Genomic DNA, 24,119 nt, shown 5'->3' on the forward strand with positions numbered 1-24,119 from the left:
CTCCCCCCTTGATCACCAACTGAGAAAAGTCCCCACAGCTGGATCTCATTGAGGCACTTCTCCAACTGGAACCTCTTTCTCTGTCATAACTCCAGTCTTTGTCAAGTTGACACACAAATCCAGCCAGTACAGTAAGTCTTTCTCCTCTGCACTTCAGATCTTCTGGAAGCACTGTCATAAACACCCACAGATACAAATCCAGGTTATTAAAACCCACCCAGTAAGTTGAGAGTAAAAATTAATCACCATGCCCTCCTTCATCTACAGGTTACAGTGATTTATTTTCCCCTCCCCCACCATATATTAAGTATATACTAGGATCAAAGTTTGCATACATTTTAACAAAATTTTGCCCTAGCACATTTATCAGGCCACTTATCTAGAAAATTCACCATTTTATGTTTGAAGTGCCTGGTCAGTTAATACTCTGTGACATCTGAAGAAGAAAGCAGAACAAAGACTTACACAGACAATAAAGTTGGCTTTTTCAGGTCTGTGAGGTGGCCCAGAGGGTAAGGCTGACTGGTGCCAAAGTTAATAATAGGCTGGCTTTGAACACAGAACCCACATAGTGAAAAGATTAAACTGATTACTGCAATTCTTCTAACATGCACATATATGTCAAGCCATGTGTGTCATGTGTACCTCAACATACACACACACATGTGCATCATGCACACATGCATGCACACACATGCATGCAAATGAATGTTTCAAATGTAATCTTGATAGCCCCTTTCAAAAGATCTATTTCTCACATTCAATATTCTATTTAACTTGATCCATAGGTTGGAATGAGTCAAATTTCAGATATATTCTTAAGAGAACAATTATACTCTACAAAGTTTACATGCTATTACTTTGTACTACTTTACCAATTACTCAGATGCTAAGCCAAGAAGTAGATGTTTGTGTATCAGTTTTCCACTCCCAAGTAAGAGGTTTAAGGACAATGAGGGCTTCTCTGTAGACTCGGTGGCTGTGTTTCCCAAATGGCACTTTATGGTATGACCTCAGACAGTTTTAAGAGAATTCCTTGAAATCAATTGAGAAGGAAAGTTGATAAAGGTGTTATTTATCTATGACACATAAGATATCGAGTGGAAAGGGAATATTTGGGATTCTATAAATCTAATTTTGATTGTGTTACTGAGATCAGGTGGAAGATTAAAATTATTGCCTATGTGGGTAGCTTCAGTAGGTTCAGGGTGAAGATCCCAAATCCTCACCCCACCACGAACTATAAAACCCTGAACAAATCACTTAAATGGGGTTATTTCTTTTTTTCATGCTGGCTATTGGCTTCTCTCTTCCTTTTGAATTATAGTGGAGTTTGATGTGACATATTTGGAAATTATAAAAAGGAACTCTGTGATCCAAGCATACTCACAGTGCCACCAGTCTGTATAAAACATAGAAATTTAGTTCTATTCCCCCTATTTGTTAATGAAACTTGATCTCGGTCTTTCCTGCCTCATCTATTTGTCTCTGACTTACACACACACATACTCCACTCACTCACACTCACATGCATACACACACATATGCATATGCACATAGTCACATACATACATTTACAACAGCATCGTGGAAGGGATGATGAATCATTAAGGGACTCTCATGGGTTTTCCGGTTTTGTTCATGTAGAGATGATGATGTTGTGTTAGTGGAATATATGTATTAGTAAAAAGTCTTCACAATCCTCTGCCTGAGCAAAAAAGTCTCCTCTCTGCCTCTGCTGAGGTTTCATTGTGCCGTATTTAGCACCATAATTGAATGCATGTCCATTAAGTACTTTTCAAAGTTTGGGACAATTGCCTCAGTTAGCTGAATCTCCTGAATATCATGAGAATTACTTAAAAGTATGTAAATATGCATGTTCAAAATTAGAAGATTTTTTTCATTAATGTTCAGAAGAAACAGGTAGTCAGATACATCTATGTGGAAGATGAAATCACTAGCAATAGAAGACTGTTTCTGTCTCTAAATAATCTTATCATAAAGGTCACTAGTGTATCTACTGTGAGTAATTGTATTTAATCTGATTAAAGATGGGTTGTTTTCTCCTTTTAGGAGAACTTTCTAGCATCTCCTTGTCTCTGGAAAACCCTTTTGTCTTGTCCTTTCCGGCTACATACTTAAGAGTGCAGCAATCTTTCTTGGAGAGTCAATTATCTGCTGACTAGTGCTGCAACAAAAGGAGGATGTGAGCGAGTGTATATGTATATTTAATAAATATACATGATCACTTCTGAGATATCCTATGGTATGGAGCTATTACCTGATGGTTTTTGCAGTCTAACAAAAAGTAATTTAATTTCAAATTATTGGGGTAATTTTGTAAGTTATTGATAACTTGGTTATGTGGTTTCACAAGCTTCATTTGTATTCTGAAAACTAAATCTTTCTGTTAGATGAACTCAGGACAGAGGGCAAAAAGAGTCACTTGGAGAGCAGGTTGGGAAGGCAAGACAGGACTTGTTTGCCTTGGAATTCAGGGATGAGAACTAACTGGGAAGAACTAGTAGTCTACAGCTGAAGCTGGGAAACTGTGGGAAGTACACTGGGCATTCACCTGGGAACAGGGGTGCTGGTGAGTGTTCACGGCAGCCGCTGTAGTGAGTAGTTTTCCCTTATTCCAAAATCCAAGGAAATCTTGGGGGAAAAGCACTTCTGGTTTTCACACACAATATTATGAATGCATTTATCATCACTTAATTTTGTGCTCTGAAATGGCTTAAATGCTAAATTTTATGTTATTTAAATTTTTACCACAATAAAATAATTAATGTGTTGGAAACCTAGTGAATTATATAAGTTAAATAAGTGAACTAAATAAATTATAAATAACTTAAACCATAAAACTGTTTTTAATAAGACCACAGAAAGAAGCACCATGTGGAAAATACAGTCCCAGGGAGAGGTTTGGTATATTTGTAAGCTTGTTTCTTTATCAAATAATTAGATACAGAAATGTGCTGTGCTGCTTATGAGCACAATATGCAGACATGTGCACAAAGGTCTCTACAAATGAGAGAGAATTCCATGGGATGCCTTCTTCTGCAGAATTTAACCTTGGACACTGTATGAGTGACATGGAGGTGACCTTATAGTCATTCCCCACCCCTTGTATTGAAAGAAAAGGAGATACTCATTTTAAGTTCAAGCCTTTTACCTGGATGAGGATACAGGCTCAGTGTAACTGTCGCCAGGATTCTCAGCAGCTGCTTGTATATGTATTATAGTGCTTCTCTGGTATAAAGATGGGTGAATCATAGTCTAGGAATGAGGAATCTACTGCAGCCAGTGTGGGTAAGTTCTAAGTGGGGCCTCTTGGTTGCTGATCATAGTAAAACCCAAACCTAGAACTTAGTATTGCAGGATACATAGTGTTATTCTTAGAAAAGTAGGTCAGGACAGCCACATGTTTCCGATGCAGACTGACATTAGTGGGGATCTGAGATGACATAATGTTGTCATGTTTGTTTATCTGCAAACAACAAATTAAGATGTAGCGTATTGTTCTTCATAGGCCATTCATCCTGATGTCTTTCCTTGGGCTGTTACCTTTGTAGGCCAATCAAAGCTAGGAATTAACTCTCGCACATAGTGATATGGTAGCTGATATTCAAAAGGATTTCTTTCCAAAGCTAACTTGTATTTAGAACTTTTAAAGGTGTGGCTCTTTGTAAAGGGTTAAGAAAATACAGCTGCCTAAAATAAAAAGTAACTGTTCTCATGTTAGGATAAGAGACAGATTATGCCAAGGCACAAGTAGGAGTACCCAGTGAGTCAAAGCTGTAGAACAGAAGAGCTTCCATCAAGGAGGGATGTCAGCTGTGTTGAAGAAGGGTTAGTAGCATCTCTTACACATACAGAGCTTCATAAAAGAGAGAGAGAAAGTGGGAGAAAATGTACAGCATGTGAGCAATGTGTTTCTAAGCAGAAGCTTTCATAGCCAACTGTGAAAGGATGATATACTGAAGTCACTGATCTTATAAGAATACAATCATTAATCTAGAGCAAAAAGATTTACCTGGGAGAGAGAGCATGACCACACAGGGAGAGATGCTTTGTTTTTTTCTATTAAACAGTTAATAACTGCATAGAATGCAAATGCCCGAGACTGCATGCTAAAGAGACTGTTAATGCACAGAAGAAAACTATGATTTTCAGGTATAGAAATACATAAAAACAATGCATGAGAATCTGTTATGTAACACTGTCATAAATCCCAGAGAAAGGTTTCAAAGGAAAGAACAATGTTGTAAATTGACCTCAAACGTGAACAGCCATAAAGCCATTACATATGTAACATTTCTCGCTCTTTTTTATTATTTATTTGCCTATCATTACTTGCATGGTAGAGTACACTGTACAGAACCAGCTAAATACAGGCTGGGCTGGATCCTCACTTCTTTTTCTTCTACTGCAGCTGGGTCTGGTTATCTCTGGTCCCATAAAGAAGTCAAAGCACAGGAACTTAAGAACGGTTTTTGCTTATTTTCTCATTTCATAAATATTCATTAGTCCAAACACTATTCTATCAGGCATAGAGCAATGAACAAGGTTGAGTTAGCAACAAACTGGGCCAGATTTCAAGCTCTGTCTCGGAGACTCTGCACTCAGTGTTCTTTCCAATAAACATTCTGCTGACTCTCACCCTGTTTGTCAGACTGCTGGCTCCTTGGAAATGAATCACTTGAAGTGAGCTTATGTTTTGTGGCACAAAGGAAAAGCACACCCTAGTCTCTGCCAGGAGATTGGTTTTTTGTTTGTTTGTTTTGTTTTTTTTTCTTGTTTTATTTTCTTTAATTTTTATTTTATTTTTTATTTTTGTTTAGTTTCCAGTGATTTAATTCAGGGACTCATCCATCTTCAGCACAGCTCTCTCTGTCTTGGAATGCATTTCAGCTTGTATTTCAACCCCCACCACCCTCATAAAATCCACCTAAGGAAGAGGTCCACCGTGTAAAAAACAAATTAAAAAATCATATGCCACATGCCATTGTTTGAACTATTTTTAAATGATAAATTCTGTTGTTCTTACTTTAAAGGGAACAAATTAGGTTTAGAAACAATGAGATCAGGCTCAGAAACACTGACTCTTACCTAAAATTCACCCTGCCTTTTGTGTAAGACAGATCACCCCACTGGTGCCCCACCACCTTGCCTCGGGATCCTTATGTTGTCATTACCCAATCCTTCAGTCTCTTGCTTGTCAAGCTTTATTTAGAGGCTTCTTTTTGGCCTTTCAGTTTGCACAAGTGTCTGCCATCTAAAGAGTGTCAGGCTTCACCCTTCTACCCCACCTGACTACAGCTAATGCTGAACTGCTCTTTCTCATTTTATAAAAAGATTAAGTGGAGAAGGAATATGGTGAATATGTAGTCAGATTTTGGGAGAAGGGGGTGCGGGGGAGGGACAAGACAGCAGAGCAAGAGCAAGAAAGCAGGAGAGAGAAGAGGGGGCGAGCTAATTTGTGAGAATCAGATTGTTTCCTCACTAAGCAGCAATGGACAGGATGCAGCAAGGATTTACGGTGTCCAGTAAAGGTAAGTAGTAGAGTGCAGATGAGAACATCAGCATCCCCGCAAGGAGAGACAGCACGTAATGGTGCACGCTCATTTTCCCAGCAGAACCAAAGTTGCCTCCTCTGCCCGCATCACGTCCCACAGTCCAAATCAGTTATGAAGCAAGGATGTGTTGGGTTCTGCCAGTGTTTGCCTCTGCAGCTCCTGGGAATGGACCATGTTTTTAGAATCCTGCTTGCTGTGAACAGTTAGCAAGTTTATCTTTTAAAATAAAATGTCATGCCTCCTCTTTTTCGTTTTCTATAATTCCCTAAATGTGTACCTTCAAAAGGTCCCTATTTTGCTAAATTAGATATCTCTTTCATATTCATCACGTGGCAAAGAAGCAGCATAACCAAGACTGTTCTGAAGTTGGGAAGCCTCAGAGCTTGGGGAATCTTTCCATTTACTTTATAGACTCATCAAATTTTACAATGAACATGTGCTCTTTTGTGACTCCGCATTACATCTGGTTGGATCTCACTGAATTATGCATGTGTTTATATAGTCTGTGCTGGTGAATATGTGTGCTTTTCTTTGCTCTGTGCTTTCTGTAATATATAGTTTTCCAAACAGTTGATTTGGCTCCCAGGTTATAATTTCAATTAATTTATTCGTACTCTATCTATTTGGAAATTTTTGATACGCATGGTATCTGTATACAGCATTTATCTGTTGCTGGCAAAGTAATGCTATAGACTAAGGTTTTTGAAGAAAATTGGTTGAGTTTATGTAGCTTATAATTTTGAGGATGCAAGATTGGGGGACATGCAATGACCTTCTTGCTGGTATATGCCGAACATGTCACAACATGAGATAGGGAGCATGCATGTGGATGTATGTCACATATTGTTTCTCTCCATCTTCTGTCAGAGCTATCAAAACCCATTCTTGGGTGCCATTGATTGGTTAGTTTAGGATGTATAAATTTGGCATAAATTTAAAAATATATCAGAAATATTTGAAAAAGAACTTTTAAAGATTTATAAAAAACAGATGGCCATTTTTATATTTAGACAATATTTGTTTTTATATATGTCACTATATCTGAAACAGCGGTAGCTCTAATATCTAGCATGTGTTTTGTAAGTAGTAAATGTCAATGATAAAACTATTTGACGTGCTGAAGGGATGCCTTAGCATTTAACAGCACATACTGCTCTTGTATAGTCCCTAGCACCCATATAGGGCAGCTTACAAGCACCAGTGACTCCAGCTTCAAATCTAATGACCTCTTCTGGCCTCTGCCGGCTCCTGCTTTTGTGTGTGGAACTCCCTCCCTCCAACACACACATATGTACATAATTAAAAATAAATATTTAGAAAACTACTTGCAGTGACTAGAATTTTTATTTTTGTTTTGTTTTGTTTCATTTTTATGACCCAGGAATCACCCTTTATCGCTAAAGATTTTCACCTAGAGTTCTGTCCATTTGTCTCTTATGTCACTACCCAGTCATTTACCTGGATCTGGAACTCTCCCAGTGACTTGTGTGTTCATTTAAACATAAATAATTACTGTGATGTTAGAAGCTCTCACATGGCGCAATTCCCAGGGCAGAATTATCTTTGAAAATCTATTTGCTGGCCAGTCTTCAATTTACACTTCTCCATTAATGAAGGTGTCAACTAGAAAAGTCACTAACAATCATGTGTGCTGCACCCTACTGAACATTTGAATAGACTTTGATACATTGCCTTTAATAATTGCCCTGTCCCTTTCAACTCATTCACAGTTCATGCTGGAAATCTTGTAGTCAATCTGGTTAAAGTTATTTTTTCTCCTTTCATGGTAGTGAGATGTTCTCTGCCATATGATGACTCCTAGATCCAACCTCTCTCTGCTACTGTTGGTGTGATTTCCAGCAATGCATAGGTTTCACTATTATGATCACTAATGAGAATGGCTTCTGTGATAATTTATGGCTGCATTTTTCACTTCTGGATCACCCTGTGCTGGCTCTTTCCTTTCTTCACTGTCATCTACAGAGAATTTAACTGTTCATTAGTACCTTGTAAGACCTGAAGAAACAGCAGGAGCAAAGTCAATTTCTGGTATTTTATCTGGATAACAACCTTTTCTCAGGAGAAAGTGGAGAATTGAGATTGAATGCTTGATTTATTCCCCACCATAACCTGGTCTTCTCTGACATAGACACTCAGGATGTACTCAGTAGACCTGGGAGACATTTTTCCTGACCAACCACTTCTGTCCTTCTCAATAGGAGTGGGTACTGCTGGGGATTCAGAAGGCATAATTACTTATCCTGCAGAATCTCCCATATAGTAAAGATTGTTGAACACCCCCAGTCCACAGAACTAAATCTCAGTGTCCTGAGACAAATGAAAGCTGTCTTCCTCTGTGTCTCACAGTTTCAATCTGTGGCTATCTCATTTGATTTAAGCAAGCTGAACTATACAGATGTTTACTGAACTGAATAAAAAACACATGTCCAGCTAGTGACAAAATCCATGTCAGAACCAATATAATATGTCATCCGCATAGTTGGTTCTCTTTGTATCTTAAGGAAGAATCACAAATGACTTCCCAGAATTGGTGTAAAACCCAATTAATTACCTTTTCCTCTTGGCTTCCTGCCTATCCTCTAAAGGATGCTTCACACCTTCTTATTATGCTCAGTCATTCAGCCCTCCCTTCTTCCTTGGAAGCCACTACTTGCTTCCTCGGTGAAGAGCGAGGGAGAAAACAGTCTCTTCTCCAGACCAAATGGCCTCTCTTTGCACCCCAGAGTCACAATCACACCAAGCTCCTCCCTTATAAGTAAGGACTCTCTTGTATGAAAGTTCCTTCCTCCTACTTGATTATTGCCATTAACATGGAGCCACACTGGAGCCAGCATAGCCAAAGAAATGTTCTTTGGCAAAGAAATGCCCTTGCTCTGTTGCAGCCTTTCTGCCTCCATAGGCCTCTCTTCCTGGAAATTGGTACTGTTCTCCCTCTTTCTGTAATCTCACCAGTTTCTCAGCCCCCTTCATGCCGGGGGCTTCTATGCCCACCATCCCTGCTTAGCCACTCTCAGAGTTACCAACAGCTCCCTTTCTCACCTGTGCTCATCTCCATCCTGACCTCACATCTGAATCTGACATGGGGAATGCACATGATGTGTGCACCCTCCTTTGTGACATACCCTCATGTGGTGTCTTGGTCCCTTTTATCTCATTGCTTACTCTCCCTTACCTCTAGTTCATTCTCTAGAATACTCACACCCCAATCCACTTACCTTTTAAAAGCTAAGCTAAAAATTAACTTTAAAAAAGTTAAGTTAAAAATTAATTAATTTTAACTTAAAAATTAATTTAAAAATTAACTTTTTTAAAAGATAAAGTTAAGCATCATGTTTAAAGACATGGTAAATGCTAAGTAATGCAGATGGTATTGCTAACTTGTGTTCTATCTTTGTTTGAAACTTTTGTTTTGAAAATAGGCTTCAAGGGAAGATGACATTAGCTTTTGTGTTCTATCATTTGGTAGTATGTATAGTGTTGCCCTCAGTATCTAGTTGTGAGATCATGAAGTGAGTGATACAGAGTAATGTCTTGAAGTACTCTCATGCTGTATATATAATTTGCAAACATTTCTGAGGTTTGAAACCCTTAGTGTGTCTGTAGGAGAAGTGACTTAGAATACCATGAAGTAAAGTGCCTGCATCTCCTCTCTCAGCATGCTTCCTGTAGCCTTCCATTTAGGTAAGAGTGTACTCAGACCCTTCCACATGTAGACTCCTTGAAAAGAACAAGTGGTCACAGAATGAATGCAGGGAACTAGAGGGCCACCCAGCAATGAGTTCAGAGCACTGACTTGTCATTCCTGGAAGAAGACAACATTAAAGCTGAATGACAGGCAGGCTTAACATTGTAGTTATAATACTCAGATTTACCTATTTGCTTCTAGAATCTTTTAAATATTCTTGGGAAATTTAAATGTTCTTAATGTTTTTTTATTTGGAATTAAATTACTATTTAAATTCTTCTACGTCAGGAAGTTACCCTACAACTTAACATAGTCAACTGAGGACAGAGACCTTCAGAGCATCAAAGAAAACTACTGAATTATAAGCAGATATGCTGAGAGCATGCCCATAAGAGAAATACTCAATAAGATTTTACATGGTTCTCTCCAAATGTATACTGAGGTGCATTTGCATTTTGACAGACAAGTAACAATGGTGATCTCACACTGCCTATTGGAGCCATAGCAGATCTTTAGATCTGTACTGTATTCATTTGGCCAACTTTGAAAGAATACCTTGCAGTTAGTCTGATGTGTTGCGTTGTCCCATTTCACAGTGTCACTACCAAAGGCACCTTAATCAATTCTCAGAACATACTCCCAGACATCAGTTTGTCCTTATTGCTAGTGGCCAGAAAACTATCAAAAGCTACAGTGCAGGAGAAGTTTAAATTTGCCAGTGTTCTCTGATAGCCTGGTATCAAACCTGAAAAATGCCTGGAAGCTCCCATGGGAGGAAACTTATTAAGAATATTATCACTGTCTTTACTGAGGGATTTTTTTATTATTCAAAAAGTAATTTAAAGTGAATCAGTGGAAGCAGATAGATGGTAGGGAAAATATTTGTGGTTTTCATGAAATATAAATTGAATACTTGCTATGAAAATAAGCCATGGTTTTATTTCTTGTACTATGAAATTTTTCCACAGCAATGCCATAGGAATTGTGGTATGGTGAGACTTTGACAGCACCAGCCTTGCCATATGGGGACATAAATTCCTATGGCTATGGAATATCAATTGGATCATTTACTGTCTATTCTCTTCTGAAGCCCAAGTCATGACATTTGGCACTGTGTAAAAAGAGACTATTTCATCTGTTTTACTCTAACTTCCCATCTGTTGCTTGAAATTTATGTGCTTATTTCTGATAGAAGCCTATACCACTAGCTCCCTCAAACTTTTGTGAAAATTATTTCATGTCATCTAATTTTAAACTCTAGATGAGCTACAGTAGGAACAAATTATTCAACAGTGAATTTCAAAGTAGGTAACAAATATATATATATATATATTTTTTTTTTGCTAAGTTTATGGTGTTCCATTGATGCCATCAGTTTGTTTGTGTGCTGCTCTTCAATTCTATGAAACTGAGCTGTCTTTCCATGACTCTGATCACAAGGGAAAGGCTTACTCTGTCCTTGCACTTTCTCCACATAGCATAGCACACTGAATGTCATAAACTGACTTGTTTTCCCTCTGTTTCCATGACAACATGCTAGTCTGGTCACAACTTCCCTTTGCCAAGCAACAACAGGCACAGCCGACCATGGAACCATGGGCCCTCCCTGATTTTCTTTGCCCTCAGCCAGTCATGGAGCCAGTCGGCAAATCTGCATGCCAACCTGTCAGGATCCTATGCATCTCTTTGTTTTCTGCTATTTCATTCCTCCCCGTTCTTTTCATCTAAGCCCTCCCTACACTCATGACAATTTTTATGTAAGTATGACGATTCCATCACTATTCACACTACTTCAAAATTTTCTGCCCTTTAAAAAAAATATTCCCTTCAAACCCCAAATCTGCCATATTTGAGACCAATTCCATCCCTATCAGTGGTAGGGGGAAAATGATGTCATTTCACTGATGTTGGTTGGATCTAGGTTGTTCCAAGCTTATGACTCCTTTAAATGCTGTACCTGTTTGTAGTTTCTCTTGTCCTGATTTTCTCCTGTCTTTTTCTAATTCCTGGTTGTATAAATATGTCCAGTTTTCAGTGATTTTTGAAAAGTCAGCTGTAATATGAATTTGATTGAAACTATTTTAGAGTACTTCCATTAAATTATTTTATATTTCTAATAATGATGTTTTCATAGAACTTCTAAATGATTAACTTTCTCTATACGTGAAATATTTGATTGATTGATTTCAATTACATTATTTCTTCAATCAGAATGAGATAGAATATTTTACTTTTAAAACTAGGGTGTGAATTAATAGCACAGAAACTTTCTTACTCAAACCTGTTACAGTTTCTTTCTATTTAGAGACTACAGGATGCCTGCAAGCATAAAATTTAAAGTTTGCTTTTAATGCTACTTCTTACTCTTCTTCATTTCCCAGGTCTGAGCAAAGAGGCTGAAACAAGAAAGTGTCAGAAAAATTCATTAATTGTCCACTCTTCTCAACCTTAAAGGAAGTACTTTACATCTCTAACTTTACAAATTCTTGGAGCATGTACATAATGTTTTCTTGAATTTAATTATTGTTATATTTGTTATGCAAATATCATTAATATTGCTAACTCAGAATGTATTGGTTCCAGTTCTGTCAAGATAACCCTACCTGCCCAGTAGTGGTGGTGCACGCCTTTAATCCCAGCACTTGGGAAGCAGAGGCAGGCAGATTTTTGAGTTCCAGATCAGCCTAGTCTACAAAATGAGTTCCAGTACAGCCAGGGCTACACAGAGAAACCCTGCCTTGAAAAAACAAACAAACAAACATAACCCTACCTAGGAGTGATTTGGCCACATTATTGCCTATGGAAAGAAGTCGAGTTCTAGGGAATTGGTAGAATTTCCGTTTCAGCCCTGAAATTAAGTCACTTGATGGAGAACATTTAAGTTCTAAGGTTATAACTGGCATACAGCAAAGAGTCATTACAGTTCTGTGGGGCAGATCCTGCCATGCTGTGCAAAGTGACTAAATGAGAAGTAGGGTTCAGTTTCATTTAGTTTCATGTTTATGAATCAGCATTGGCTTCTATATGTGTTTATATGGCACTTTGCTTTTCTAAGCCTCTCCCTGGCCTATTACATTTTATATGTGCTTAGCCAGGGTCTTAAACATTGATTTTTTTTTTTTTTTTTGGACTGATTTGTTTTGACAGATATAACTGGAGACTGAAGAGGAAAACATGTGAATTAATGTAGTCTCAATTATTTGTTCTGTGTTAAGAGGTTCTTGCTATAAAGATCTGGCTTAATTTCAGATTGGTCACCAAGTTATAGGGCAAGAATCTGACAGATCAGTGATTATATCCATGGAGTATATTTATGTTAGTAATGGCTAAATTTCTATTTGAATATAATAGCAACATATCAATTAGCAGTTGAAAAATATATACTTTACCCACATCTAAAGCATACCCACAGACTTAAACACACAAGAAAGTCATCTTGAAAATATTGAGGGGCTGGTGAGTTGGCTCAGTGGTTAAGAACACTGACTGCTCTTCCAAAGGTCCGGAGTTCAAATCCCAGCAACCACATGGTGGCTCACAACCATCCATAATGAGATCTGATGCCCTCTTCTGGTATGTCTGGAGACAGCTACAGTGTACTCAGATATAATAATAAATAAATCTTAAAAAAAAAGAAAAGAAAATATTGATAATGCTGTACTTAAACTCTACTGATTAGAAACTATGGGCTGGAGAAATGGCTAAGAGGTTACCAATTGACTACTCTATCAGATTCAGAGCTCAGATCACCCATTTTAGGACACTTACAAATGCCTGGAACTTCAGATCTAAAGGGTCTGATGCCCCCTTCTGGCTTCTGTGGGCACCTGCACACACACACACACACACACACACACACACACACACACACACACACAAAGTAAAAGTAATGTTTTGAAAAAAAACTTGAATTAAATGTCTTCTAAAAGTAGAAAACTAGATGACTAATAGCAAGGGAGTGAAAAGGGGAGGAAGTAAGGGAAAGAATAGAGTGGGGAGAAAACTCAGCATGAGCACACTGTAAGTGTGAGTGTCCTATGAGTGGACCTGTGAGTGCCCACCTCATTACTTGGGACCTGTGAAGAAGGTAAGGAAGGTACAACAATATTCTATTGTTCTCCTTCTAGAAAGATTTTGAGAACTGCTGAGGCTCTGACAAATGGACCTAGGTATTGAAAAAAGCTGGGGTTTAAAGGCAAGTTTGATACCCTGTAGGTGCAACAACATATGACTCTAGCTGCATATATATCAGAAGATGGCCTAGTCAGCCATCACTGGAAAGAGAGGCCCATTGGACATGCAAACTTTATATGTCCCAGTACAGGGGAACGCCAGGGCCAAAAAAAAAAAAAAAAAAAAAATGGGAATGGGTGGGTAGGGAAGTGGGGGGAGGGTATGGGGGACTTTTGGGATAGCACTGGAAATGTAATTGAGGAATATACGTAATAAAAAAAATATTTAAAAAAAAATAAAGGCAAGTTTGATTTGAACCAAGTCAACCCAGATTTTTAGGAGAGTTTTTAATTGATTTTGTTTTGTTTCTTCTTCATCTCATCATCTGTAGCATCTCCCCCCCTTACTTAGTTGCCTAAGCAGTTGTTATACTAGAATAATAATTAGGCCTGGGGAGAAGATGACTCAGCAGGAGATGTGTACTGTGCAAGCATGTGAATTTGATTTAAAATTCCCAGCACTTTGGTGAACAGGACAGTTCGTGTGTGTGTGTGTGTGTGTGTGTGTGTGTGTGTGTGTGTGTGTTTGTCTTGGGCCTGTGGTAAGAGGAACTCTCTGGCTCTCTGGCTTGATGGTCACCTCCTAACTTCAAGCTAACTAACTAATTCCTAACTCCACATAATGTCTTTTTCCAAGCTGTCTGTGTTAGCATGGGCTAGTGCATCCCCATATGCATATACCATATAAACACATAATGCCCATTGAGAAAGAGAGAGAGAGAGAGAGAGAGAGAGAGAGAGAGAGAGAGAGAGAGAGAGAGAGAGAGAGAGAGTCAGAGAGACAGGGAGAAAATAAAGAAGGATAGGATATTACCGCAGGTATTGATTCCCAGCTCACTGATCATTTATTCAGGAATTCTTCATGGACTATTGCTATCAGCAAGTGTTTCTCCTATAATTTGATTAAAAATAAATATGGTGTTCTATTAACAAAGGCAATTTAGTCCCTGTGGTCAAGAGTCTAAACATAGAACATTAATTCATGTTTATCTTCAGGGTCATGGCACCCTACAAACTAGAAAAATATTATGAGCAGATTATTGTAAGAACAAATAATATTATGTGTTCTGTTTACTCTCCTCAGTCTTCTAGTTTAATCATAAATTTAACTACAGTGAACTTAGCTGTAGTCTTAAAACACAAACTTATCACATTTGTTTCCATAAAAAAAAAAAAATGAGCATGTAAGTGGACATAAACCAAAACAAAGGCTTTAGTGGGGCTTTTAAATAGGCCCATTGGTTGGACTATCAGTGGTCATATTCTTAAGGAAAATGGATACCCTTCTCCTATCAACTGTAAGTTACCAATAGCTGTGGGGCGGGGTGATTATTGAGTGCTTTCTGATGACCTTTTGTGACCATTGCTGTAGGTAACACTGTGGTAGTTTCTAACTAATCTCCTGGGGTTAATCCTAGTTTACCAATCATTTACTCAGGAATTATTTTTGTTTTGTTTTGTTGGGTTTTTTGTTTTTTAAATCGAGTTGCTTTAAATAGTCCTGACTGTCCTGAAGATCCAAACATTGACCAGTCTGGTCCAGAACTCACAAAGATCCACCTGCTCTTCCTGCCAGTTGCTGGGATTAAAGGCATACACTATCACACCCTACTACTAGGGAATTCTTTGCAGATTATTGCACTCAAAACAGATGGAATGTTCTCTTAATAAGAAAACATTTAATAAAATGAAAATCTATTGAATTAAATGAATAAAAGGACATTTTATTATTACTTTCTATCTTTTGTTTCCAGGTTTAAAATACATTAATAAATAATTCAGCATTGGAAATAAGAAAGATTTGACTGGGCAACACAATGGTCAGTCAGGGTTTTGTAATTTGTAGAGCAGAATGCATTGTCCACTTTCATATCTGAAATGTGTTAAAAAATAAAATATGTGGAGTTCCTTGATCCACTTAAGTGTAAAAGGATCAAGGAACTCTACATAAAACCAGAGATACTGAAACTTGTAGAGGAGAAAGTGGGGAAAAGCCTCAAAGATATGGGTACAGGGAAAAAAATCCTGAACAGAATAGCAATGGCTTGAGCTGTAAGATTAAGAATTGACAAATGGGACCTCATAAAATTGCAAAACTTCTGTAAGGCAAAAGACACTGTCAATAAGGCAAAAAGGCCACCAACAGATTGGGAAAGGATCTTTACCAATCCTTAATACAATAAGGGAGTAATATCCAATATATACAAAGAACTCAAGAAGCTGGACTCCAGAAAATCAAATAACCCCATTAAAAATGGGGCTCAGAGCTAAACAAAGAATTCTCACCTGAGGAATACCAAATGGCTGAGAAGCACCTGAAAAATGTTCAGCATCCTTAATCATCAGGGAAATACAAATCAAAACAACCCTGAGATTCCACCTCACACCAGTCAGAATGGCTAAGATCAAAAATTCAGGTGACAGCAGATGCTGGCAAGGATGTGGAGAAAGAGGAACACTCCTCCATTGTTGGTGGGATTGCAAGCTTGTACAGCCACTCTGGAAATCAGTCTGGCGGTTCCTCAGAAAATTGGACATAGTACCTCTGGAGGATCCCGCAATACCTCTCCTGGGCATATATCCAGAAGATGTTCCAACTGGTAAGAAGGACACATGCTCCACTATGTTCATAGCAGCCTTATTTATAATAGCCAGAAGCTGGAAAGAACCCAGATGCCCCTCAACAGAGGAATGGATACAGAAAATGTGATACATTTACACAATGGAGTACTACTCAGCTATTAAAAAGAATGAATTTATGAAATTCCTAGGCAAATGGATGGACCTGGAGGGCATCATCCTGAGTGAGGTAACCCAATCACAAAAGAACTCACATGATATGTACTCACTGATAAGTGGATATTAGCCCAGAAATTTAGAATATCCAAGATTCAATTTGCAAAACACATGAAACTCAAGAAGAAGGAAGACCAAAGTGTGGATACTTTGCTCCTTCTTAAAAATGGGAGCAAAATACCCATGGAAGGAGTTACAGAGACAAAGTTCCGAGCTGAGGCAGAAGGAAGAAACATCTAGATACTGCCCTACCCAGGGATCCATCCCATATATAACCACCAAACCCAGACACTATTGCATATGCCAGCAAGATTTTGCTGACAGAACCCTGATATAGATCTCTCTTGTGAGACTTGCCAGTGCCTGGCAAATACAGAAGTGGATGCTCACATTCATCTATTGGATGGAACACAGAGCCCCTAATGAAGGATCTAGAGAACGTACCCAAGGAGCTAAACCCAATAGGAGGAACAACAAGATGAACTAACCACTACCCCACAGAACTGTGTCTCTAGTTGCATGTGTAGAGGACAATGGCCTAGTGGGCCATCAATGGGAAGAGGCCCTTGTTCTTGTGAAGATCAAATGCCCCAGCACAGAGGAAAGCCAGGGCCAGGAAAAGGGAGTGGATGGGTTGGGGAGCAGGGCTGGGGAAGGTACAGAAGGCTTTGGGGATAGCGTTTGAAATGTAAATGAAGAAAATATCTAATAAAAATTATAAAATATAATTTTTACACGTAGTAGACTAGGAAAGAATAAGTTTGGGAACTCTTTCTAAGAAGTGCTTTTTTTTTATTTCAGTTCAATAAATGTGTGAAGACATATGTGTGTGTATGTGTGTGTGTGAGCGTGTGAGCGTACATGATTATATGAAACAGTTATAATGTAAGCTTGAGGATGCTGCAAAATGAAATATTTTAATTATTTTATTTATTTACATTGCAGACATTACCCCCTCCCAGTCCCCCTTTTCACAGTTCCTAATCCTATTCCTCCTCCTGCTTGTTTCCAAAAGGGTGCTCCCCCTACCAGCACTCCCCCTTCCCTGGGGCCTCAGGTCTCTTGAGGATAAGGTGTCTCTTCTCACACTGAGGTTAAACCAGGCAGTCCCCTGCTATATATGTCTGGCATGAGGGGGGTGGTACTCTTGGACTAGCCCATATATGCTGCTGGTTGGTGGTCAGTCTCTGAAAGTTCCCTAGGGTCCAGGTTAGTTGAGACTGCTGATCTTCCTATGGGGTTGCTGTCCCTTTCAGCTTCTTTGATCCTTCCCCTAATTCAACAATAGGTGTCCCTGCATTAGGTTCAATGGCTGAGTGTAAGTAGTTGCTTCTGTCTCCGTCAGCTGCTGGTAGGGCCTCTCTGAGAACAGCCATGTCAGGTTCCCATCTGTAAGCTCACCAGCGCATCAGGAATAGTGTCAAGGCTTGGTGCACACACCCACCCCTATGAGATGGATCTGAAGTTGTTCCAGTCATTGGACATCCAACAAGCTTGTGTCTCTTTTCCATTTTTGTCCCTGAAGTTTTTTTAGACAGGAACAATTCTGGGTCAGAAATTTTAACTGTGGATTAGTAACTCAGTCCCTCTACTTGAGGCCCTGTCTACCTACTGGAAGTGGACTCTTAGAGTTCCCCCCTCCCTAATGTTGAACATTTTGGCTAATGTCACCCTTATTAAGTCCTGAGAGTCTCTCACTCCTGGGTCTCTGGTACTTTCTAGAGGGTCCTCCCACCTCCTACCCCCAGAGGCTGCTTTTTTGCATTCATTCTCCAGGCCCTCTAGGCGTCTTTCCTGTCCACTTTCCCCCATACCTGATCCTGTTCCCCTCCCCTCATGTAGATACCTTCCTCCTCCATCTCCTGTGATTATTTTCTTCCCCTTTCTAAGTGGGATTGAAGCACCCTTATTTGGGCCTACACAAGGTATTTTGCATAATGTTCTGATTATTAATCCTCAGTCTAAAATACCAAAATAACTATCAGGAACCTTACCTTGTGAGTAGAGAATTTCAAACAGAAATTTTCAAAGCATTCAAATATACAAAGACCAGCATTTAAAAATATTTCCTTTTCTGTGATTCATTTATACAATGGAATACTATTCAGCTATTAAAATCAAGGACATCATGAATTTTACAGACAAATGGAATGTACTAGAAAATATAATCCTGAGTGAGGTAACCCAGATCCAAAAGGACATGCATGATATGTATTCATTGATTGTATTCATTGATTGTATTCTAAAAAAAAAAAATCTTGCATTTTTTGATAAGTGTGTGCATTTAAGTTTTGCATTTTTCTATAAGTGTGTGCATTTAAGTTTAATTAACTGTGGCACTTTCATATGTTATACAGGATTATATAATGATTTTAAATCCCAGGACCAAGTTTTCAAATACTTTCAAATTTCTAAGATAACATGAAATCACAAAAAAATCAATCATGAAAATTATCTGCTGATTAATTAACTGTATGGACTATTTTTTAGGTCATTTCTATCAGTTCAACAAAACTATTTTAATTTACCCGCTTATTTAAATTGTATTTTAAAAACTTGGACCATATCCAAAGAAGTATGAAAAATTTTAGAAGCATGCAAATTTGCCTTGTGACAAACACTTCAAAAGTCTGTTAAAATTGGTAAAGAATACTAATTAGAAAATCACTGATTTCATATATAAGATTGCCTCATGCTGGAAAGCTTCAATGTATTCTTAGCAGAAGAAACATGGGGACCAATTTATTGAAAACTATGAAACAAATATTTTGGATCAATAATTGCCCTGGATGGATGCATCTTGAGGAGAGAGTGAGTGAAGCCTCATTGGAATGTAAGCTGCCTTTTACCTTAAAGATTCTGTAATTTTTTTGGAATGACTTTTATATACTAGATAAGTCATTTGATATTAAAATTGATTCCATGTGGCATTGTAAATTTAGTATATTTGACAAAAGTGACCTTAAGATTGAGTCTGTAAATGATATGATATGGATATTCAATTTTTTTACTCACTAAGGGAATCCATGTTTTCTATATGTGTATTGCTTATTTATAAATTTCATCTTATTTATTTATTACTTATTTTTCCTTACCATTTTTTTTAAATAACCTCCTGGTAGGGATGGTTCATACCAGAGCTCAGGTGAGGATTTCAGATCACAAGCTATAGAGGTGAGGTATGTCCTACCATGTAGTTCCCAAGAATGTAATTCAAGAAGCTAGACTTGGTGGTAAGCACCTTTAAACACTGAGTCATCTCTTTGGACCTAATTGTCTTCTATTTGTAATTGCAGTTTGTGTTGAGTACTTATTAGGAGCAAATACCAAAAGGACATCTGTCCATGGAACTTTTAACAGTTCTGCTGTATAACACTTGACACAGATGCAGGAAATGTTAGAAAAGTGGGCTTGAGAACACTGGAGGTAAGTTTGTGTTTAGAAAGAAAATATCAGTATCCCCAAGAGTCAAACCAAAGAAAGTGAAATGTGATTATTAGGGAAGTTTTTTTTTTCTTATAACTATTAAGAAGTCTTCAGATCTTTGGTTCTGGCTGTAAGGCAGCCCTGCCTATAAAGCAATTCAATGAGGATAAGTGTAACCCTAAAGTAGGTTATTTGTCTAAGTGACAGTGAGGTAAGCTCAGGGCATCATTTCTAGGCTTTGAATGGTTTATATAATACCAATATTTTTAATTATAAAAATACTGTTTATCAACATGTGTCTCTGTGTGAATCTAAGTGTGTGTGGGTGAGTCTATGCAGAGTACAGAAGGGAGCACTGGGTCCCTAGGAGCTGGAGTTGCAGTTAGTTGTGAACCACCTTCCACTGGCTGTGGGAACTGAGCTGGATCACCTGGAAGAACAAAGAGCACTCTGACCACAGATTTTTCTCTGCAGCCCTCTAATATCCCTCTTAATCACACACACTGTCCCTTGCTTCTGACAGCCTCTGGAAGCTGAAGTGTTATTCTAGGTATTTTAGGCTAGAACTAAGTCAAAGGGATTCTACTTTCCAGCATTAATCTGAAAGTGAGCTTTCTCAGATGAGTCAAGATCTGAAAGGCCTCAGCACATATATTCAAGATGGCCTAACTGAAATCTTGAAATAGATATCAGAGACCTGAACTATGGCTCACACTCATCTTCCAAGCCCATCACCATACAGACCAAGAACTTCTAGAATTAAGATGAAAAATCCAGGTCATTGTTTGTCTTACAATTGTATTTTCTTTAAAAATATGGAGAAGAATATGCTAGGAATATCAAAGTGTGGAGGCAGACTTTATAAGCAGGACCTTATGGGAATCTAGGGATAGATAAAATGTGAAGTAGTATAACACTGATAAACATGCTACCTACCCAAAACAGGCATTTAGGAGTAGTAGTGAGCCCAAGAAGGAAGTAGACTCTGCAGCATTGCTCACACCCTCCCTAAAAAAAAACAGTGTGAAAACAGACAGATCTTTGAGTATGAAAGTAATTTGAGCTAGGGTATAACTTGTTTGGTGGAATGCTTGTCTACCATACACAAAGGCCTATGTTTGCTGTCAAGCACCACCAAATTGGTGTGATGGCCCTGCTTGTACTCCTAGCACTCCCTCCTTACGTGGAAGCAGCAGAACCAGAAATACAAGGACATCTTTAGCCATAACTCAAGTCTGACGCCAGGTTGAGAAGCATGAGACCCGGTCTCTAAAAGAGGGGTTACAGGGGATTCTGATGATATGACTCAATTAGTAAAATGCCTTTTGCAGGAACACAAGGACCTAGGTTTCATCTCTATCACCCATGTGAGAAAGACGGATTAAGTTGGTAGATAACTATACTATAGCAACACTGGGCAGATTCTAGGTTCTGTGAGAGAACTTGTCTCAAAAGCTAAGGTGGAAAGAGATTAAGAAAGTTATCCAAATTTCTTAATCTCTGCCCTGTGTTGGGGGAGAGACACACACATAGACAAACACGAGGTTCGGGGCATAATATAAAACCTTGCTATTGCTTATGTGAAAACATTTTGTTTACATGTCTTTTTAGTCTTAAAGAATGGCTTCTTTTCTAGGGACTTGGGTAAAATAAATAGACCTTGGCTTGGACATGCCACCCTATAATCTGACAGGGTAGACTTGTTTTCTTTCTCCTAGATTGTTGGGAAGCCAACTTGAAGTTCCACACTGTCCCCTGGGTGAAGAAATGGGCCCACATACATACTTTGATGAATCACTGATGTCTTACATAATCACCCATCTGTGAACTCAGTCACAAGGCCAGGGTTGGTTGCTAAATTGTTTTTAATGATGACTTTGCCAATGAGCTCATGTCTTATAATTTCCTGAAGCCTGAGGCTTGTTTCCTTGTGGCAGTGGCTTACGTATGACCTCCTTCAATGCTTTTTACGTCCAGGACCCTTGACAGGATGTTTAACATTACCTCCTACTTCCCTGTCTGAAGACTCTTCTTGTACAGTCCCACTCAACAGTTTAGCACACAAGGGCAACTCTCCTTCAGGAAGGAAGTGCGTCTGTGAGCCGGTAGTGCCAATCACCAGCACATTTCTCTTTAGGTCGATGGAACACTGGTGCCTCCTGAGCATATCAAGCCCTAGAAGGATATCCATGGGCTGCTCTTCAAGTATAGAGAAAGAGCACTGTAAGAAATCACCTTCAATCTGAATCTGAGCCAAATGAACGCGGCCCATAATCCTCTGTGTGCCTACTCCCTTAGCAACCCCAGCCCACCGTCGGTCTACCAGTCTCATTATATTACATCTCTCAGCACAAGCTTGGCTCATGATAGTCATCTGGGCACCAGAGTCAACAAAAGCCTTTAAAGGATGCCCATTCACTTTGCAGTTAATATAGAGCATAGCGACTTGTCCAAAACTCTCCGGAGCCTCTTCCATAGCTATGTTCATATTTTCTTCAATATTCTGTTGTCGAATTTCTTCTTCTATTCTAGCCTGAGTTTCCTGATCAAATGGGTTAGTAGAGTAAAGACGAAACATCTCTTGCTCTCTCAAGGCCCTTTCTCTCTGCTGCTCCATCAGGACCTGAGAAAATGTCTCAAGGTTTCCACTAAGCAGAGCTTCAGCCAAAGCAGGATTCCGTTCCTTCAACAGGGACAGATCATGGGGGTTGGAAAGCAGCATGCTTCGAATCAGGGCAGGGCTGTTGAGTTCCTGAGCAAAGGCCATATTCTCTCCAGAGGCCAATCCATGGGCTTGCTGTGTTGATGGTATATGTTGATGATGGTGATAATGGTGTTGATTCTGATGCGGGTGTCGGGAACTTGATGTTCCAGGCACGGCCGACCCAGACCCAGTGAAATCTGCTCGAGGATGGTTTGGAGTCCTTCCTGGAGTCCGAAGTCCAACATTATCCTTCTGAAGTAGTACAACCATGTCACCATCTTTGAGTCCATAGGATCCCAGGGAGCAATGGTCATCTGTGAGGAGCTGTTCCATGTAAACGATCTGGGCCTCCTCAGCAGGCACACCAGATTCAAGCTCACAGAGGACTCGGAAGTTTGAGAGTTCAAAGTCAGGGTTGACCTGGAGGGAAAAGGTTACCTCTGTGAGGTCCCTACGCACACAATACACAGTGATCAGCATGGTTTGTCCTCAGGGAGGCCACATTGGCAGAAAACATCTGGTGGATCACTGGCTGATTGGTGCTGGTTTGGGTGGATGTTTGGCCTGCCCCTCACACCTTTGTGTGAAACTCATTCAGCTTTCAGAAAGGCAAGACAGAGTGGGGGCTGCCTCCTAACCCCAGAGCCAGCTGATGCCCCATGGAGCCTTAAGGTAGCAAGTTCATATGTGTATGTGTTGCTTGGAACTTAGAATGTCTGTTTCCATAGAAATAGTTGCTCAAAGCCAGTGGATTCCAAGGCTGGCTCTTCAAAACTTACTTAGTACAGTCTATGCAGAACATCTCATTTTTCTTCTAAACATGTTAATATCTAGTCTGTTCACTGTTGGCCTGTATTCTACATACTTTTTCATATCTCTGAAAAGTGAGAGTGTAACTTTGACAGTTCAAGGGCCATGCTGCATCCTTAGTAGGACACATAGGTCCCTGCCCTTGAAGATAGACAGGTAAATCAGTTTGGGTAAGGATAATTGTTCAGCACTGCCAATAAACACCACAGAGGTTGTGGGCACTAAATAAATTACAAGCAGAATGTAGAAGGAGGACATTTTTGGGGGGTGAGAATAGGTTAGCCATTTCAGACAAAATGAAAGGCAGGAGAGAAAGAGGAAGAAGAACAGGAAGTTGGGGTAGGAAGAAGATGGAAAGGAATAAAAGAGCCTTGAGACATATGATGATTGCTGTTGTTTTCATTGACAAGTAGAGGGATCTGCAGCATAGGAAGAATATGGGCAGCCAGAAAGCATCTCAGGAAGCCGAGAGGGAGATATTGGTGAAGCCTAGAAAACACAGGACTGAGTAGTGAGGAAGAGAGAGGATCTCAATTGGATGGACACTACTTGATGTGGGTCATGTTGAAGACAAAGGTTCAGTAGAAAAACGGTCTCTAAAACAACCCATGGACACTGGGTAAGAAGAGGCTGTTACCATCACCACATGAGTGAAAGTAACCTCTGAGGAAAGCAGTTCAAAGTACATGGCAACTCAGAAGCTAAATATGTCTCTCTCTGACCCTGGGGCACAGTTACCCTCACTACCCAAACAAGCACCTACCTCAGAGTAGAAAATCTGCAGACAAATGTCTACCTATGAATCAAAAAGTAGTCACAGTTCTGTACTTGGACCTTATCTGGTATTTAGGGACTTTCAGCTGTGC

General features: G+C 39.2%; 2 protein-coding genes across 4 annotated transcripts in view; one reads left to right on the plus strand and one right to left on the minus strand.

Moving 5' to 3' along the window:
• The window catches only part of Pdgfd (platelet derived growth factor D), a 243,813-nt gene that overhangs the window by 99,780 nt on the left and 119,914 nt on the right, over positions 1 to 24,119 (plus strand). The window lies entirely within an intron of this gene.
• Ddi1 (DDI proteasomal shuttling factor 1) lies at positions 21,697 to 22,923 on the minus strand. The gene has a single exon (XM_021172111.3). The coding sequence runs from the start codon at positions 22,921 to 22,923 to the stop codon at positions 21,697 to 21,699; it is 1,227 nt and encodes a 408-aa protein (XP_021027770.1).

Source organism: Mus caroli, unplaced genomic scaffold (genome assembly GCF_978045245.1).
Source record: "Mus caroli unplaced genomic scaffold, Mus_caroli_1 scaffold_11, whole genome shotgun sequence".
In the NCBI taxonomy this organism is placed as follows: domain Eukaryota; kingdom Metazoa; phylum Chordata; class Mammalia; order Rodentia; family Muridae; genus Mus; species Mus caroli.